This window comes from Vidua chalybeata, chromosome 1, assembly GCF_026979565.1.
Source record: "Vidua chalybeata isolate OUT-0048 chromosome 1, bVidCha1 merged haplotype, whole genome shotgun sequence".
Lineage (NCBI taxonomy): Eukaryota > Metazoa > Chordata > Aves > Passeriformes > Viduidae > Vidua > Vidua chalybeata.
In genome coordinates this window covers 4,560,416-4,580,179 of record NC_071530.1, presented here as the reverse complement: position 1 = coordinate 4,580,179, position 19,764 = coordinate 4,560,416, and the positions used below count along the sequence as shown (strand labels likewise).

General features: G+C 47.8%; 1 protein-coding gene across 2 annotated transcripts in view; it reads left to right on the top strand.

Annotated features, from left to right (window-relative positions):
* Positions 1–4,017: 4,017 nt before the first annotated feature.
* The window catches only part of PLCD1 (phospholipase C delta 1), a 51,540-nt gene continuing 35,793 nt past the window's right edge, over positions 4,018–19,764 (top strand). The window contains exons 1-2 of one of the 2 annotated variants that reach the window (XM_053945100.1): positions 4,018–4,283; positions 16,194–16,358. In XM_053945100.1, the coding sequence (XP_053801075.1) occupies positions 4,250–4,283; positions 16,194–16,358 (199 nt within the window). In that variant the 5' untranslated portion in view covers positions 4,018–4,249. Of the gene's footprint in view, positions 4,284–11,933; positions 12,124–16,193; positions 16,359–19,764 lie in introns of those variants that run through there. The other variant, XM_053945088.1, reaches the window with a different exon arrangement.

The following is a 19,764-nucleotide window of genomic DNA, read 5'->3' as shown; positions in this document are numbered from 1 at the left end:
AAGGTGCTGATCTCCACCAGCTCCTGCAGATCCACAAGGCTGCTCTTCCCCATAGTTCTGTGTGTCCCTTGCAAGTGAGGGACCTGCAGCTGCTGCAAACCTGGGAGTGCTGGGAAAATTTGCAGATAGGTAAATATTGGGTGGAGCAGACTCAGGGGCGGGATCAGTCCTAGGAATCCCAGGTCTTGCATGGCCCAGGAAGTGTTAGCAACAAGAGCTGTGTCCACCTAATGAAAGCACTGATAATCAAAGAGTAATGATTGCCTCTGTGACAGGTGAGTCACTGGGGCACTGGAGCTGGCCTCCCACAGGGGTGTTCAGGCTCCTTGCTGAGAGTTCTGGCAGTTCCCAAAATGTAAAAGGCAATTGACAGTTTGATATTTGGCTGTCCATCAACTGTAGACTTACTTTATTCAGCCTAGTGGAAGGTGTCCCTGCCCATGACCGGGGGTTGGAACGAGATGAGCTCTTCCAACCCAAACTTCTCTGTGATTCTGTTAATCTATTTATATGAGAGTAGGATTTAGAGATCTGATGATCTGAGGATAGTAGCACACCCCATCTAAACCAGTAAACAGAATGGGAAAAGACATAAAAACCCCACTTCAGTGAACAGCCAGACCATAAGTAAAGTGTTTGAGAATTCCTGTCCCACTTCTGCATTGACATGAACTCTATTTAATATGACATTTTCTTTTGTGTTGGTTTTTGTAATTCTTCTGCTGACAAAAACAGCCGCACGTGGCTGCCAAAGCTCCGTGCTGGCCATATAACCCCCAAATGCTTCTTACACTGTGTAACTGTGGCAGGAATCCTGAGTCCTTTTTGCAAAGCAAACAAAAACCTTTGCTATTATCCTTTGGAGAGGTGGTTGGGAACATTTCACTGGGGTGAGGAGGGTGTGTGTGAGAATCTGAAGGGCAGAGGGAGCCAGGAGGCATCTTCTCCATTGGAAACACTCCGTGTTGGGGCGGTGTAGCATTCCTCTGAGATGAAAAGCTGCTCCTTCCACTGTGTGCAATTAAGTCAACACTTGAGTCATGCTTTCAGAGTGGAGACAGGTAAACTGCTTTGCTTTAGTTTTGCTGTGATTTGTAGTTCATCGTGGAACTGAACCCTGCAAACATTTTTGCCTCTGAGCTCTGCGACTGCTCTTTGCTGCCTGGGCTGGGCTGTGTGTGCAAAACAAAGGAGGAGAATGTAAAGGGGTGCAGAAGTGAAAGAAATGGGAGAGCTCCTTGATTTTGCAGGGCTCTAGTTCAGCTGAGGATCTTGGCAACTTTGCATAGGATCATCTGTGTTGGAGGGTGTGTTCCAGAGGCTCCTCACCCAGCCTGCCTGACATTTAACTCCTTCCAGCCTCACCTCTGTGGCTGGAGAGCAAAGGGGATAGTCAAGATGTGTCCTGGCTTTAGGCCTTGTCCCTCAGTAAAATATCACAGCTCTGACCTTGTACTTTTCCCAAAGCAAAGCTGCGAAGGTGGCAGTGCCAGCCCCCAGCCCTTCTCCAGGCCTAGAAATGCCTTGATTTTGCTTTGCTATGAGCACAATAGTGATGGTGTGGACAAGACAAAATGCATATTCACACTACATTCTTAAATTGCTATATTATCCCTAGCACATTTTTTATTAATAGGATTTCTGCAGCTCACAGAAGCTCACATCCCTTTGGTTTAGTTGTTATTCTGGCTGTATATTGTTTTCAGCAATGCAAAGGAAAAGAGAATTCAAGCACACACAGAAACACAACTCAAAGGACTGTAGCCTTCTGAAACAAAGCTGTGATGAGACCTGTGCTGTGGGATCTCCAGTTCTGGGTGTCTGCTGCAGCATATCAGCACTCTCATGGTGACTGCTGGACTTTCTGGTGAATGCAAGAAGTGCAAGACTGTCTGTTAGTGCCCGGCTTGCTCTGAGCACACACACACATCCAGCCCATCAAAGATTTAGAAATGGTGATGACTTAGCTCAGGGTGGCAGAAAGGTCCCCAAGTGCTCCCAGCAGCCTAAGTGGTGATGCTTCTGGATGTGCACAGAAACACGGAGAGTAAATGGAATTGCAAAAAGTGAAAAATACAGCAAGGTTTCGTGAGACCTCCTGACAGGCACCATTTGGATGTGGCACTTGGGGATATGGTTTAGTGGGGAGCATGGTGGTACTGGATTAATGTTGAACTTGATGATCTTGGGAGGTCTTTTCCACCCTGAGTGATTCTATGGTTCCAGCTTCTACTTCAGCTATGACCGTGGAAAACACAGCATGGCAAGAAGGTAGAGATACAGTGGGCTCTCATGAAGGGGTAAATGCAGGGAATGGTCAAGGGATGATGGCAGAGAAGCTCAATTGTATTTTCTTGGTGAAGCCCTGAGGTAATGATGGCTGTGTTCACAGCAGTGATGGTGTCATTGTACCCCATGCTGCTGTGAGAGGTTCTAACCACAAGATGGTCCATGTAATTTCTGGGAATGCTGGAGCTCTCTTACACCGCTCCCTTTGCCACAGAGGGCACAGGGACATTGGCCAGTCCACCTCTAAGTGAGGACTTGTGCCAGGCAGTGTGAGGGCACAGTGGGGTGTGACACAGAGGACAGGGAAGGAGTTACTACAGTGCCATTTTGTGTCACCACTTTCGAACTGCCCTTCTCTCCTTTTCCTCTCTTGTGAAAACCATCATGTCCTCAGCACCTCAGCTTTACTGGAGTTTCCAGTCTGGCTGGCTCCTCCAGCAGCCTTCCTGTACACTCCCTCCTGTGCTCTTCCCCATCAGCTGAAAGGGTGACAGATTGTGAAGTGTCCTCCCAAAATCCCCCTACTTGAGACTTTTAGAGCCCTACTAGGAATCTTCTGGGTGCTTCCAGCTGCTATCCTGCCTGCCAGCAGCTGCCAGGTTGCCCCATCTGAATCAATGTCTGTGGGTTTGAACCAAGAATGTTCCTTCCTGGGTCCTTTGGAAAGTGTCTAGCAGGAGATGAGCCCTCCCCATGCCATGCTGGTGACTGTGAGGTAGAAGAGTGGACTTGGGAGGAGTCATGGGGTGAAATCTCTGCTCTTTTATTGCTCCACTTGTTTGGTTTTGTTAGTTTTGTCCTAGCATGAGGAGTTTTGCTATATTAGGGCTGTTTTCCTTGGGTGGTGGCAGCAGTCTTGTATTTGTGGACTGTAAAACTCTTTGAGAGCAAGGTCTGGTCTCTCAGAGGAGCAGCCCAGTTCCTGGCAGGGAGGGACAAACTGTCCCACAGTATTTTTCAACACATGTTTTCTAGATCTGTCACCATCAGGAAGAGACCTCTCTTCTGTCAGTGGAACTGCTGAGGAGAGAGGGCTTTGAACCTGCCAATAACTCCATCGAGTGTTTGCATCAGGATAACCCAAACAACCAGAAACATACATAAACAATAACAAACCAATTGCTAAAAATCATTCGAGTAGAGGGAAACTTTATTTTCCCACACTGGCTTCCTCTCCTTTTCCTCTCCCTGTTTGCCATCACCATCTTTCTACCCTTCAAAGATACCCAATTCAGGAGGAGGGAACAGAGTGGAAGAAATCAGTTCCACTCACTAAAAGCCTCAGAACAGTGCAGTTTCTTCTGTCTTGCTGTCTCAAATGCAAAGCTCGACTTTTTTTCTGCCCTAAGCTCATGCCTTTGCGAGCATTTGTGGTTACAGTTTCTATTTCTACACTGGCAAGTTCTGACTGCGTTTTTTTTGTTTTTGTTTTTGGTTTTTGGCTTTTTTTAACTTGTGAAAAGAATTACACCTCCACCAGCACATAAAAAGTGACAAAGGTCACACTCTGACCTGTGGCATCTGCTTAAAACCCATTCCTTGATTTGCGGACCACCGAGGATGGATTCAGAGCACGAAAATGTGGCAGCCACAGGAAAAGAAGCATCGCTGGGAAGCTCCAGGGGCAGGAGGAGGCCGGGCCAGCGGCGAAAACGCCAAATGCGAGCAGGGAGGAGCCAGAGCCGGAGCGGCGCTTGGCCGCGGTCGCTGCGCTGGGCAGGCAGCGGCGTGCGGGTGCCGGAGAGATAAATGAGGAGTCCCAGCGAGGACGCAGCTGCAGCCAAGGGCACGGAGCAGCCCCTGCCGAGGGAGCTGCGGGCGGGGAGCGCTGCAGCGAGGAGCAGGGCGAGCCTGGCGGCTCTGGCCGCCGCCCCGCAGCAGCGCTAACTTCTGGGCACAGCTGCTCGCCAGAGCCCTGCTGCCGCTGCTGCTGCTGCCGCTGGCGGCTCCTGCTGCAGCCATGGCATCCAATGGCACATTCCTCGCCTGCAACAGTAAGTCCGGGGAAGTGTTCTTGTGTTTCAGCTCTCTTATCTTGCCCAAGAGCTTTATTTTTCCTCCTCTCTTCTCCTCCCTTCTCCACTTCCCCGTTCTCTCGCTTTTGGATGTAATGGGGCATTTCAGCGCTGTTGCAGAGAGAGAGAGAGGACAGATTTTTCTCTGGTAATATGTGTTGGTAGGAAGGGTGCCTTGGCTGGGGAAACATCTGCAAGTTCAGAAAAGTGGATCCAGATCTCCTCCCCTTTATGGGAAACTGAGAGTGGGATGGGTGCTCTGCTGAATAAACTCTGTGGGCTCTGGTGGAGCCAGCAGAGCTTGGATAAACACCTGGGCTCAGGGGCTGTCTCCGAGACACTGTAAATATTAAGTACAAAATAAGTAATGTTTCTAAAAAAAGACGTTCTCTCTGCCCTTGCAGCAAGTGAGATTTAAGATTAGTTCTATCGGTGCCAGGCCTGGAGGCTTGTCTGATAGAGTAATAAAATATCCCCCCTCATTCCCCCATTGGACTTTATGTATTGCTTTGTTACCACTTCATTGTATTTTACTTACTCTGAGGAGCAGAAACAACTCAGGGCTGTGACAGCTACATGTTGAAATGGAATATTTTGATCCCCAAGAAATGGGAAAAGCCTCCAGTATATCTTTTATTTCATGAGATGGGTGCTTTCTTACTACAGTTAAGCTATAAACAAAAATAAACTGATAGAGCAATAAGTGATTACCCATGAACATAATCATTTTAGTGTTACCAGCAGAAATGTGAAAAGATTCCCCCAGGCTGATGAAATTCTTCACTCTGATTTTCCCAGATGGTAGAAATATGACAGGAGGGTGAACCAGAGGTTAATGTTATACTTTTTGTAGGTATCTCATTCATTATACAGCCACTGGGGAAAGAAAGCTAAGAAACACATCTGGAACTGTTAAAACATTTCCCATTTTGGCCTGTGGGTTATTTTTCAGTGAATATTATTTAGTCCTCTGGGTTTAGGAACTAAGAAGAATTCAGTGGCTGGTAATCTACTATTTTGTCTGAAGCAGAAAAATACACAAATGTTGAATGAGCCAAGAATTTAAAAAAGTATTTACTGAAATTCCTTGACACATAACACACATACACACAAATGCCAAGGTCACTCCAAATGCCAGACTACTTAGACAAGAGGAGTTGTTCACATGTGGAATTCTTAGCAGGATCAGGCTTTGCTATGTAGTTTGTCAGAAACTTCTGATACTGTGAGTTGTGGATATGCTTTGTCCCTGGCTCTATGGTAAAACTCAGGTTCTTTCTTTCAGGTTCTCTCTTTCCTCCCCCCAAAATACATAGAACAACAGCTGTATTTACCATGTCAGAATTAATGTGGGCTATTAATACTCCTTCTCTTGCCTGGTGAAGTTGGTTTGTTTCTGAACTGGGAGCCCTTGTGCTCACAGATTGTAGAGTAGCTAATTTGTACTATGCCTTATTCTTATACACTGACTTTTCACCCAAGACACTGTGTACATTGTGAGGGGAATGCCCTCTGCCACAGCCCAAGGGGAGAATCAGCTTGTAAAATCCTACAAGACAGGCCATTTCCTTGTTTCCTCTGCCAGCAAGTCCTCAGAATTAACATCTATATTGAAATTTCCAAATGAATCATCTCCACCTGCCCTTGTGAGCTGGGAGCACTGAGGAGGCTCCTTGTGCACTTCAGGCTGGGAGGTAATGCAGCTTGGGATCAGCTGGGATCTGCTCTGGAGCAGTTGGTGACTTTGATCTCCCTTCCTAGCAACAAAATGCTCCCAGCACACACCTTTGATGCAGGCTGTGCTCTATCCACCAGTTTTGGTGTGGGAATTCTGTGAGCCATAGTTCCCCATAGTCCAGGGGAATTTGGGATACTGACACATCCCATTACACTAAACAGTCAACACTTCCCTTTCTCAGACAGGACAAGTAAAATTCACTTTGGGTCATTTTTATTTTGACACAAAAGCTGCTAAAAATTCCATCTGAGCAATGCCTTTTAGTAAAACTAAAGCCCGCTGTTGGTTCTGAGATTGTTGCCAGTGTGTAAAGCCCCATCATGTCCAAAAGTAGCCAAGACAGGGCCAGAGGATGCTTGAGGAAAACCAGATTTTAATGGGGAAGTGAGAAAGAAAGAAGAGGGAAATGCAGTCACTTGGAAAAGTGCTGCAGGTAGCAGAGATTAAAGGATTCAGCCAACTACAGGGAAAAGCAACAGGGTTTGTGGGGAAGAGATGGTTTCTGTAGGAATGGAAACTCAGCTGCCTGGATAGGCAGTGCTGGGAGCCAAAGGTGTCAATGATTTGGGAGCAAAATTGATGTTCCTGTAGAGGGACATCAATTTAGAAAGCTATTTTGGAAGGAAAGCTGCAGATAAACACTTGGTGATCACGCAGGGTGGGATTCAGCTGGTCAGTGCCAGTATCTCTAAGAAATGTTAGGCTTTTAGGATTGTGTCCTGTCTTCTCCTGGCCCCTTGTTGGCACTGTAGATAATTAAATGCTGCAGACTGACCCTCAGCCATGTGTCTCTGAGGTGCTTCCCGTGGGTGGAATTCTCAGTCCTCACTCAGCCAAGTCACCAGACCAGAAGGCTGCAGACCTTGGTTAGACATAGAGGTTTCTTTTTTCCTTTGTGCAGGCAGAGAAGATTTTGACACAGTTTCTTCTAAACTGAAATACTTCCACACCTTAAATGAGCCAGCCTAAACACTGTGTGTGGGGAAATTCTCACACCTCAGGCTTTGCCTCACATGGTACCTTTTAAAGCCCTGTATTGAGGTACCACACAAGTCTCAATGGCTGGTTTTGGCTAGAGCTACAGAAATTCCAGATAAATCCTTTAGGGGAAAAAAAAAATCCCTAGTTTTGCATAATTCAGTTGTGCAATTTAATTATTGCACAAATTTTGCCCTGCTACAGAATGTTGATAATGACCTGCATTTTGTCTATTAAAGAAATTTCAGCTCCTGAAGAAAATACTGAGAAAAGCAGTTAAGTGGCCTTTAAAAAATGATGCTGAGACCCACCTACAACTGACTTTGGGTTTATGAAGAGAACATCTTCATCAGCATGTTCCCAGAAACATGACTTGGGAGTTGGGCACTTGAGCTGTTCGAATGCTCCTGGCTGCTGATCCTGGTCTTATCCATCAAGTTGATATCCTTCTTTTCAATTACTTTATTTCCACACCAGCTACTGGAAAAGCTGTAATTTATTGCAAGCCAGTATTTTTTTTTTACACTTTCTTTGCAGCCAGATCTCTGCGTGCACTGTGATGAAAGGACCAGTGGAAGCAGCAAACCAAACCTTCAGTCTGGTTTTGGGTTCCCAAGCACAATGAACTTTAGCTGAGTGTTTTGTTTTACCTGGATTTCATCAAGAGCTCAGGGCAGTAGCTTTTGATGGGTCACAGCCTGTTCCCTGCACTGATCCAAGCTCACTGGGAGGGACCTGGACTGGCAGGAAGATGTATGAAGGTTTTCACAAATAAAAGTCATGATTTATCTGTCTGTGAAATATCTGAGCAGGCAGCCTGGCTTCATTTACACCAAGCAGGGCCAGGGCTCTGCACTGTTTAATTTCCAGCACATTCCCCAGCCTGGTTTTGATCCACAGCAAGCTGGCAGATGGCATGGTCTGGGTGATGGGCTTGCAGCCCTTCCCAGTGGGCACTGTGGATATAACCAGCCTGTTTTGGGGAAAGACAGGCTGCATGGACTTGTCAGGGCTGGAGGAGGGACCATTCTCCTGCCAGAGACTGTTCAGATAAGGTGAGACATCCAGAGAGAGAGTGGGGCTGAGAAATGCTGGGCAGTGCTGATCCCATCACACAGCTCCTGGCCAGTGGGCAGCAGAGGGAGGCTTTGGGCAGTGATCTGGAGGACAACACAACACAAGACTTGGGAGAACTCCTCCTGTATGAATTTTAATGTATATGGTTTCTGCCCCAGCTCAGCAGGACCTCTCAGGCATTCAGGAGAGGGACAGGGCCAGAAAAGCCAATGTAAGGTTTGCCGCTGGAGAAGCCCGTTCTCGGTGTGACCACAAGGTGGAACTTGGTACATACCACATGCTCTGGAGAGGCACCCACTGGGAACAAGCAGCAGCATCCTTGGCCAGGGATGCGCCCATGAATCTGGACTCAGCACCCACTCCCTGATCCCCACTTCCCCACAGGGAGCAAGAGGGAAAGTGCTGGTGTAGAGGATCCACAGGCATTTTCTGCTGGAGTTGAGAAGCTGTGCCAACAGCAAGGCTTGGTTCTCAGAGGATGTGAGGTGTCACTGGGGAGAATAAGCTGAGAGCAGTGAGTGGTGTCCTGGAGGTAGCAGAGAAGGAGGAAAGAGGGTTTCTGCAGGTGGAATATGGCAGGGCATGGATGAAGTGAGGAACAGACTCCAGAGGGAAGGACAGGGCAGGTGGGACCCTGCAGATATGGAAGGCACCTTTCTGTCACATTCTTTAGTAATAAGAATGGCATTATGTAAAATAGACCTGTTTTTTTTTTCTTCTTGGTAACAAATACAGGGCAAAGCACAACCTTTGGCTTCTTTAGGGTGAAAATCTCTCCTGAACGTGACATTTATTATTTGATATGTAGTTCCCATAGGCATTGTTAGTTCTAATTTGCATCATGTGCATGATGTGATGGGAAGTGGTGAGGTCATCACCAGCACAGGTATTTTTATTCTGCTGCTAAATTATCACAAGTCTGGGCAAATCAGCAGCTGAGTTTTGTCTTGTTATTTCTGTTAATGTGCTCTAAAGAGACTGTGATCACAATTTGGGTTGTACCACTTTTGGTGTTGCCTAAATATGATGGTGGTGGGAGAACAAGTGCAGGCCTAATAAAGAACTCAAAAGCCAACCTGCTTCTCCCAGTGTGAAGTGGTAATAGTGCTTCCTTAGCTCCCTTGTAAGAGGATGTGATGGAGATTAATTAATTTTGGAAAATCATCTGAAGAGCAGCCTGTGGATTGTAGGGTTCTCATATAGCCCATTTCCTACCAGCCACTGCAGCCACTCCATCTGCAAGTGCCTGTTTCCTGGATATTCAAGCACTTTGCTAACTTTGGGACCATGTTCTGCCATCCTTGTTCCCATCGATTTCCATTTGCTCTGTGAATAATCCAGCTGGAATCGATAGGGTGATGAGCACAGCCCCAATCCTGGGCACAGGGATGTGGATAACTTCACTCATGTGACCAGGGCCATTTATTTAATTGGGATTGGTCACATGGGTAAAATTGCACGACCCACTGAGGTGCAGTTACCTGCAGTGAATAAGGCTTGAAGAATTTTTCAACGAGCCATTTGCAGGAATCACTTCCTCCCATGCAGGAGTGTAACATCAGTACCCATGTCACACTTACCCATCAGGCTTCTTCTGTGAGTTGTGACATTGTCATTAAATGACCTCAAGACCACAATAAATCCAGCTCAGTCATTTCCTAAAGGAGGGAATTTCTGTCCCGATTTATCTCTTTAATCTTCATTTTAAAAACAAACTGATTTGAACTGCTTTACATCTCTGAAGCCCTCACAACAGCAGAACTTGCACATTGCTGTTGTGGAGAGGTATCTAAACTGATGGAAAGCTGACCCTGTGCTTAGTGTGTGAGCAAACTTCAGGGTTAAGTACAGTAAAATGTTCTCCAAGGGCATGGAAAGCTTTGAGCAGAGCTGTCACTGGCACTGCTATTAGGAATTAATGAAAAGTGAAGCACAGGGGCTCTGTGTGTTCCCAGATCAATCCCTATGGGATGCTAGTTGCTGCTGGACAGGCGAGCTGGTGTGTAGAAGTAAATTGTTTTGCTAAGGCAATTACAGGAGACTTCCCCACTCCTTTAATTAGATCAGTCCTCTCCAGCACAATGTGAAATATGGGAAGTGCTCAGAGACTGATAGCTAATAAATATCATCCAGCCATTACATCATGGTGCTTGCCTCCTTGCCAGGGCAAAAACAAAGCTCCCAGAAGAGTGCTGTGAAGATTACAGCTCTGACATCCAGCCTCTGTCTGTGCAGGGGGCCCAGAAGGGCTGGAGGTATTTCCCAAACACACTGACAATCTGGCTAACACATTCAGCAACATCCCATCCAGAAGCTGCCTTTATTCTCCTTCTCTGTCTGTGATCTGCAATGGCTGTGTATAAATACAGAGTTATTAGATGTACTGCTGTTCAAGGCCATGCAACGGCTCTGTCTTGTCCCCAGAGAGTTTCTCACCTGTGGTGTATGGCAGTGATTAATGACTCTGACCCTGTCCTTGTGCTGGTCAAACAACCCAGTGCTCTGTGCTGCCCTGTGAGGGCTGGAAGGGCTTCCTTCACACTGCTGAGAAAGAAGGGGAAGATGTCTGGATTGACAGACACCAGAAACAGAGATAATGTTCATAAAACCTGTATTAATTATGATCAGGGGCTGGTGATGGAGAGCCTTCATTTAGGTTGAAAACAGTGGCTAAAACAGTGTGGTTTGATATTGTTTCTTGGGTATGTGCTGATTCTGCAGTAAGGGACATACCCCCCTGTTTGACCCCTGTCCCTGCAGGACCTTCACCCTTACAGCAGCAGCTTGCATAGGCAATGACAAAATAGGAAAAAAAAAAAAAAAAAGTCTGTGACAAGGTGTGTGTATAGCTGCTGATTTCCCTTCAGAAAAGGTCATGGCTAGGGAAGAATGGATTTAGTCCCAGCCATTGCCAAGACAATGGGGAATGGCTGTGAATTTCAGCAGAAGAAATTTATACTGCTCATAACATAGAAATTCTTCTGAGAACATCTGAGCTCTTGTATGGGTATCTGAATTGGCTTTGGAGTCTCTGTCCCTAAAGATATCCAAACTCACCTGGACAAGGCTGCAAGCAACCAGATCTGCCTTTGAAGGTGACTCTTCACTTTGGGTGGTTGAACAAGAGAGCCCCAGAGGTTCATTCCAACCTGAATTATTCCGTGATTCTATGTAATCAGTAACTTGTTAAATCCCCGAGGAGGCTTATTCCTATACCAGAGTGCAGGGTAAATCTGAATTACAAGAATAAACCCAAAGCTATGCAGAAACGTGGGGTCAGTGACTCACCGAGTCACACAGGAAATCGGTGGCAGAGAAGGCACTCTCCGCACCCTTAGGAAAATACTCTTCCGTCGGTGGAAAAGGAAGAGAATTAAAACTCGGCTTCCGAGCATCTTTTGGGTCACATCTGCCCTGGCTAGGAGGTGTTCTAGGCACCGTGTTCAGTGCCTGTCACTGGGAACAGCGCCGAGCAGCTGTGCACAGAAGAGAAAGGGTGGAGCCAGGCTCGCTCGGATCCAGGCGCTCGTGGGCAGTTCAAGCTGACAAGCCCAAGGCAGTGATTAGGAGCCACAAACAATATCTGCGACTCCTCCAGCCTCTGGAAACGATGCGTAAAATCCCACTGGCGTACGACTGGTGGAAAACTTGTTCCTTCTACCTGGGCAGCTGCCGGCAGGCTCCTCGGCTTAATTTTGCGTCCAGCGTGTGAAGCAGGAGGAGAGACTTGCCACGGTCCCACCCCCAGCCGGACTCTGCCCTCCCCTGCCTTGCTGTGCTCCCGCTGTCCCGCTGCCCGCGCTCGCTCCTTGGAGCCCCGTGTGACACCGCCGGAGCTCCTGGATGAGCAGGGATCCCTGCAGGGGTGGCACGGCCCCCCAGCCCTCCCGCCGGCCGCCGCCTCTCCCCGAGCCCCACACTGGATCATGCAGTGCATCCGGAGGCAGCCCAAGCGCACCGTGTCCCAGGAGAACATGCTGCTGGAGCAGAGCCGTAGAGTGGCCGCGCTGAATGGCATCAGGCTGGGTAAGGGACAGCTTGGGCAGACCCGGCAGCCGCTTCCTTTCTCTTTTCCCAGCGCAGAGGCAGCGCTCCACCCTAAGCACCAGGGTTATTTTTAAATTCCCAAGGTTTCCTTTGCTTTCATTTGCCTGTAACCACACTCCAGATGTGTGAACAGCTTCGTTAGAGGCATCAAAGAATGTGGGCAAAGGCTCGGTTCCCAAATCTCTTGCTGGGCTTTCTGAACTGCCTCTGACTGAGGGTGTTTGCGGGGGGCAGTGCCCTTCTCTTGCCCAGTTTTAGCCCTGCTCGGTGGTGTTGCCTGTTGCTGTGAGAGCCCGGGGAACCAGGCAGAGGCTGCTGATGAAAGAGGAAACCCGGGGAGTTTCATAACTTGTGTGCCTGGCTATGAACTCATTGCTGGTTCCTGCTCTCTGGAGGCACAGCCCCAGTGGATGCGAGTGGGACACACAGGGTGGTTGGAAGTGGGAAATAGCCATTTACTCACCCGAGTTCCTTAGATTTTACCAGAAGGGCTTTCTGCCCTTTTAAACCAGCTAACCTGAGTTAAACCTGGTCTATAAGCAGGTGAGAGGGGAAGAGTGGGTGGGAGGAGACTTGTTTTATAGCGACTGTAATTGAGTTCTATCAGATCAGCAGATTTGTGAGAACAGTGCAACAATACAGATTATCACTGCCATCCTAACTAGCTCCTCAGTGAACTCAAAGCCCCACTCCTACCGTGACAGCTATTGTTTTATTTGGCTTCCTGCTTGCTGTAAACCTGAGCTAGATAAGCCAAAGGTTAACATTTCTGATGTCTCAGTGTCTGAAGCTTCCTAGTGTAGCGTATTAACACGATGGTTATTGTGGTGTTGTATGTGCTCAAGGCACTCCTACCTTGACCAAACATGATTTTCGCTCTGAACATCACTGTGTGCTGAATATATTCTGTTCAGGAAGTGTGTGATTGATGTTTTGCAAGTAGGGGGGTCCTGACCCTCCAAAGGCACTCTGGAATTTTGCATGCTAAGTGTGTATTTGGTATTTTACAGAGGATGCTAAGCAAGACACAGTCTTGCCACATGCTTCAGGCAGGATTTACACATCTATTTCAGTGCAGTGATTGTGCTTCTCATGCTAAATGTTGTTACAGAGTTGGGAGTCAATGTCCTTGTCCTGCTGCACAGCATTTTTTAACTTTTACATGATGTCGGTGTAAAATGACTCTTGTTTCTTAGATGTGTGTTTTCATCGTGGTCAGATGGAGCTCTGGACCACAAACCTCCTCAGCTTCAGGCTTTTGAGCAGTCTGGTCTAGTGGAAGTGTCCCTGCCCATGGCAGGGGGGTGGAATGGGATGACCTGTGAGCTTCCTTCCAATCCAAACCATTCCATGATTCTCCATGGGGTTGTTAGGAAGAAATCTTCAGGTTCCTGCTGGGAAAAGGTGAGGTTTTTTTCTGGAAAGCAGTTCAAATAACCAGCTGAGAGTAATGTCCCACTGACACATCAGGGGTGTGTTTGTGGTTCCTCTGTCAGCAGATCAGAGTGTCTTATGCTGCACTAGGACCTAACAAAAAGCAGGTAGGAACACAGAAGTGACTCACCCAAGAAAGGAGTCTGTGCCAGTGCTTGGTTGGGCATAGGAGGCAGAGCCTGAAGCACTGGGGATGAAGAAGAAGGGGAGTTTTGACCATGCTGTTACACTGACTGGGCTGTGCTGGTGAACAGGATGAAGGGCTCTGAGCTCCAGCTTGTGTCTGAACTCTGTGGTTCAAGCCTGGAGGAGAGGAATGTGCCCTTGGCCACCACCTGTGCCCATCCAGATTTATTACATTGGTGCAGCTCTTTGGGATGTCCTGGTAGCAGGACACGTTACAGCTGTTGCACACAGGGTCTGTGGAACAAAACATGCCCTGGTTAAATGATTTCTCATTCCACGCTCACAAACATCAGCATCCAAAGGATTTGATGGGTTTCCTTCTCTCCTTGTCATGTCACCCTAGGATGACTTGTCCTCCTCCTAGTCCTGTAATGATTACTTGAGTGGTTGGGATCTGAAGAAAAAGAAAGAATCGAGCTGGGAGCCAGGTTAGATATGTGAGTGAATAGGGAGAAGGGAGAAGTTGATTTCCTCTCCAGGAACCTTGAGGGGAGCCCCAGGGATGTTAGTGAGGCTGCAGTCTGTGCACTTGGAGGACCTTTGCCTTAGAGAAAAAGCCATCTCAGGAGACCAAGAACCTGTGAAGCTGTTGTGGTGTGTGTCCTTCCTCCAGATGATCTGGCCTCTCATCGACCCCTGGGAATGCTGTCCCAGGTCCCATAGCTGGCCTCAACTTGTCACCCTTCTGTGCTTTGCAGGAGACAGCTTTTTTTCTTCTCTCCATTAACTTTTTTTCTGAAGTTTTCTGTGGGGGAAGCATTCAAATTCCCCTCTTAGGAACCTCCAGACCACTCATGAGCTGAGGAACCAAGTAGTGCTGTAGCAGGGAAGACAATGAATGAGATACCTCTTTTAACTTTGAGGAAAGAGAGAAGCCAAAGCCACCTTTGCAGGATCTCCAGCTTCTGCTCTGATGCTTTCAAGTCTGGATGTTTCAGCCTGGCTCAGCTCTGGGCATGCTCCTTGAGCTCTGTAAAACCAGTAAATGGTGTGAGCTGCTCACAGAGTGGACACTGGACACCCCTAATATTTATCTCTGATGTAAATCTCAGGCTTTGGCAGCCTAAAATGCTCTCTTTAGGCCAGTGCATCCCAGTTACTAACGCACAGTGCTGGTTTTTGCTGCTGCCACCATGGCCCACACTGGTGCTTTGCAGCACCTGGCTCTTCAGTTTCCTGTATGGAATGTCAGGAGTCTCGGAATTTGGCCACTTGGATCTCAGGGTTTTGTTTTTCAAGCAGGCCTGAAGTGATGCCTGGTAGTTTATTGTCTTGCCTTGTTTAAAAGCAGCTGAGTCTCCCAGAGAAGAACCAACCCAATGTCACAGGGGACACTGCAGTGAAAAAATGTTACTTGTGAGACTCCACATTATGTTTGTATAATACTGAGGAATTTCCCTGGAGTTGAGTGTCAGGTGGCTGCAGGTGGCCAAGTGGCTACCAGTGCATGGTCAGCACTGCAGAGTTAAATGCTGCTTCACCAGCTCTGAACCAGCCTTTCATGCAGTGTCACAGAGCTGCAAGGTGCCTATTACAGAAAGCCCAGGAAATGTTTGTTGTGTTTCATGCTCTCTCCCTTCTCAGTTCTGCATGCTTCAGATGTGTAATTAATGGTTGGTTTGAGGGACAGATTCTCCAAGGTATTTAGGCATGTGGAAGTCATGCACTGCCGAGACACTCAAAACCATGCAGAATGCCAAATCTGTTTTCAGAGTTTCAGCAGGTGCCTGTTTCCTCTCTAGATGTCTTAAGTGCATTCCTGAATCTAGGCTAAGTTGTGAAATCTGAAGTTCCCACAACCAGAAGGTTTGGTTGTTATTACTTGACATTACACTGGCCTTGTAGTGTAAGAAAGACAAAGACCCTTTGGATGGTTGAGCAATGAGGAGATCGTGGCTGCTCCTTACTGCTTGGTGATCTGTTGCTGCCTGTCACCAAACTTCTTTCTCCTAAGCTTCATCTGATCTGCAGAATTCCCACGTGGATAGGAAGGCACTGTTTGCCAGAGGAGGATGAGAGATATCTTTGTGTATTCCTGTTTCCACAAAGGAAATTTTGTTGCAGAAGAGATTTGAAATAACTTGAAAGTTCCTGACAGCGTTCCAGATTCAAGTTATGCAATTTTCCTTTCTCTGCTTTTACTTCTCTGTTGTTGGTTTTGTTGTAGTTTTTGCATCCTAACAGTATTTGCTGGGAAGGAGGTATTTTATGTTTGTAAAACACCTGAGAATTATAACACAAAGTATTCAGACTCAATCTGAGAAGCACACAAGGCTTCAGCCTCTTTTGTGACCATAAAGCAGCGTGGAGGATTTCTGGGTCTCTCTGCTCTGCTCCCCAGACCTGGCTGCCCCTGTGGAAGGGAAAACTCTTTGAGCATCATTTCTTGAGCTGTCTCTTAAAACATTACCACTTCTGTTTCTCCACAGGCCTCAAAGATGACAAGGACCTGAAGTTCCTCCTGAAAGGCAGCCAGCTGCTAAAAGTGAAGTCAAGCTCCTGGAGAAAGGAGCGGTTCTATAAGCTCCAGGAGGACTGCAAAACCATATGGCAGGAGTCAAAGAAGGTGCTGAGATCCCCAGAGTCACAGATCTGTGAGTAAATTTTGCTTTGTCAGAGGTGCCTGGGGTGAACCAGGACCATCATGGAGGGTTTGGAGCAATGAGAGCAGGTCCTTCATTCCTCCTGTGACACACACACTGAGTGATGCTGTCACCTCCGGGACAGCCACGAGGGATCTGTGGTGTCAGGAATGGTCACATTGCCCAAGCTCATGAGCTGCTGCCTCAGGTGGTTGTGGGGTGGGCTCTGCTGGTCTCAGCAGCCCTGCCTGGCTCGTTTCCTCCCCAAATTGTTCAGCTCACTCAGGTGTCCGAGCCCGAATGCTCGGTGTGAGACATGGTATGAGCACTTGTGGTGTGGCATGTGGCTGTTGCACCTTTCCTGCCTGCAACCCCAGGGAGAAGTGGCATTTCAGCCTCACAAGCGAGCTGCAGAGATGTGGAAATCCAAGGGCTGACAGGAGATGTCTCTGGGAACGACAGCCTATTCTCATCCTTATCTTGGAAACCCAGGATCTGCCCCATTGTAAAAAGTCCTGATACTACAATCACCATTATATGGCACAGGAAAAACCATTCTGTTCCAGCAGCACCCAGCTTGGCACTGTAATTGGGACCCCAATTGAACCCAATTGTGCAGTCAAAATGGAATCAGGCAGGGTGTGTCTGTTTATATATATTTTTTTTCTTCTCATTCCATATTTTTCTGACACATTTCTCCATGTTTTCTGACTTTTTTTCTCTCTTATTTCACTAATCATTTTGGTCTTGTAAATCCAGGAGATAAATTAGTAACATGGAAGATGTTTTATGGCATGTTGAAATGTGTTAATTACACAGGTTTTTTTGGTAATGATCACAATTAACTAAATGAAGGGTGGGTTCTTCAAATTACCTCCCTTCCTCTCACAAGATGTGATAAGATTTCCAGGAGGAGTAAAGTAGCAGGGTAAAATATGTTTGGTTTGTAACCCTGATGACCAGAGTTTTCTCACATGATCTTGGGCACCTCATTTAATCTCTGCATCCTTCTCCACACATTTTCTTTCTCTTCCCTCTAACTGACTGTAAAAGGCTTTGAATCCTAGAATCACAAAGATTTGGGCTGAAAGGGACATTAAAGATCATGGATCAGGGAGTTCCAATTCCCTGCCATGGGCAAGGACACCTGGATCAGGTTGCTCCAAGCCCCACCCAACCTGGCCATGGACACTTCCAGGAATGGGGCATCCACAGTTTCCTTGAACAACCTGTGCCAGTGTCTTGTCACACTCTGAGTAAAGAATTTCTTTCTAACATCTCATCTAAATCTCTCCTTTTTTAGTTTAAAACTGTTCCCCTTTGTCCATCACTATTTGCCTTTGTAAAAAGTCCCCGTGGCTCCTTTTTTATAAAAGGGGAAGGCTGCAGTGAGACCTGCTCTGAGGCTTTGGGCTGGAGGCTGTCCCCTCCTGGGTGTTTGGATGTCCAGCCTGGCAGGGTCCTGAGCTCAGCTGGGCTCTTCAGGTCTCCCAGGGCAATAACCCATCATAACAACAGCAAACAGAAAGTTCTCAGGGAATGTTTGCTCCAGGGGAATGCCTGCTCTGCTGAGCTCTGTCCCATATAAAACCAAAGTCCTTTCCCACATAATATCTTTCTCTATATAATTTATCTTGCTAATGTATCTTGCTCTAAATCAAATAAGGGTGTGAGTTGAGAAGAATGACTTTCAAAGCTCCCTTTCCTGTGCTCTGAGCCAGCAGTTTCCACATTATGGGGTCTACCTACAGCAACAATCCTGACCCCACCTAGTCCTTGGAAGTAAATGGGAAGGATCCTTCTGCTGTGGCTCCAGGTACCCTGATGTTTGCCTGGAGAAGCCCTGGTGGATCCATGGCTGTGGACCTGGCATGGAGAAGGGCTGCAATTGGGACCATTTTATAAAGAAGAGTGAGATAAATCCTTTGAGCTGGGCTCTGAGCACAGGCTGGGAGTGCGTGGGTGTGGATTTACAGCACTCCTGAGACTCTTTGGTAACTGGGCACAGCCAGCATTGCCACACTGCTGGAGACAGGCAGTGCCACTGTGGGCAGGAGAACCTGCTGTGCCCTGGCAGTGTCCTCAGTGACATGTGGAGATGGAGTAATGCTACCTGCTGGCTCACAGCACGTGCCTGCTCCTTCACACCCTGTGCAGGCACACCTCTCCCAGGGAAAGATTTATTTGGTTTTTTTTGTCATCAGGATAGCAGCAATGGAGACAAGTCAGTAGAGGTAGAGCTTGTCCTTGCAGCTCTGTGATGGCAAGCTAGGCCAGGCTCTGGCCAGACTGGCTTTTGCACCCATCTGGCTGTGGGAGCTGGCCAGGCTGTGTCCCATTTGCTCCTGGCAGGATGTGAGCCTGCACTTGTGGTGCCAAGCTCTTGGGAGGGTTGGAGGGACACCTGCAACCCTCTGCAGGTTGCTGGACACATCTGAGGTGCTCTGCAGGTGCTCTGGACACATCTGAGCCTGGAAGTCAACGAGAGAGATGAGGACTGACTCCTACAAAGTCCTAAGCCATAACATCGAAGAGGTTCATTTTCATAAAATCACAGAATGGTTTGGGTTGGGAGGGACTTGAGCATTTCCAGGGATGGGGCAGCCACAGCTTCTGTGGGCAGCCCGTGGCAGGGCCTCACCACCCTCACTGTAAGGAGTCACCACCTTCTGGCTAGTCTAAACCTGCCTTCTGGCGTGAAGCCATTCCCCTTTGTCCCATCACTCCAGGCCCTTTGACTAAAGTCCTTCTCCAGATCGCTTGAAGCCCCCTGAAGGTACTGGGAGGAGCTCTTACGTCTCCCTGGAGCTTCTCTTCAGGTTGAACACCCCCAGCTCTCCCAGCCTGTCCCCAGAACAGAGGGCTTAGCCCTTGGAGCAGCTTCTTGGTCTCCTCTGGGCTTGCTCCAGCAGATTCACATCCTTGGAGGCCCTGGAGCTGCAGTACTGTAGGTGCTGTATCATGAGGGCAGAGGAGAGGGACAAAATCACTTACCTCAAACTTCTGGTCACGTTTCGCCTTGCCTTTCTCTTTTATTGATCCTCTGATACCTTCCATTCATGAGTTTTCTGAGTGATTGTTGTGTTTGAGTTTCATTCTGGAGCTCTTTAACTTCACCAGGCTGCTCTGGGTCCAGGTACAGAGTGGATCAGCCCTAGCTCGTGTTGTGACCTCTGGCAGGCTCTATCACCACGTCTGCCTTCTCACTTGGTCCAGTGTGAGGGCTGTCACAGCAGAGGAGGAGTGCAGGGTCGTGATTTGAGACCCAAAATCAGGGACTTCAGGGTGAGTCTCTACAGAGGGTCACCCTTCCTTGCTAACAAACACTGACTTTGCTCTCCAGGACAAAGCCTTTCTAAGGCTGCAGATAAACTCCCTTTTCAGGATGGAAAAAAGGATGAGCAGAATGGAAACTGGG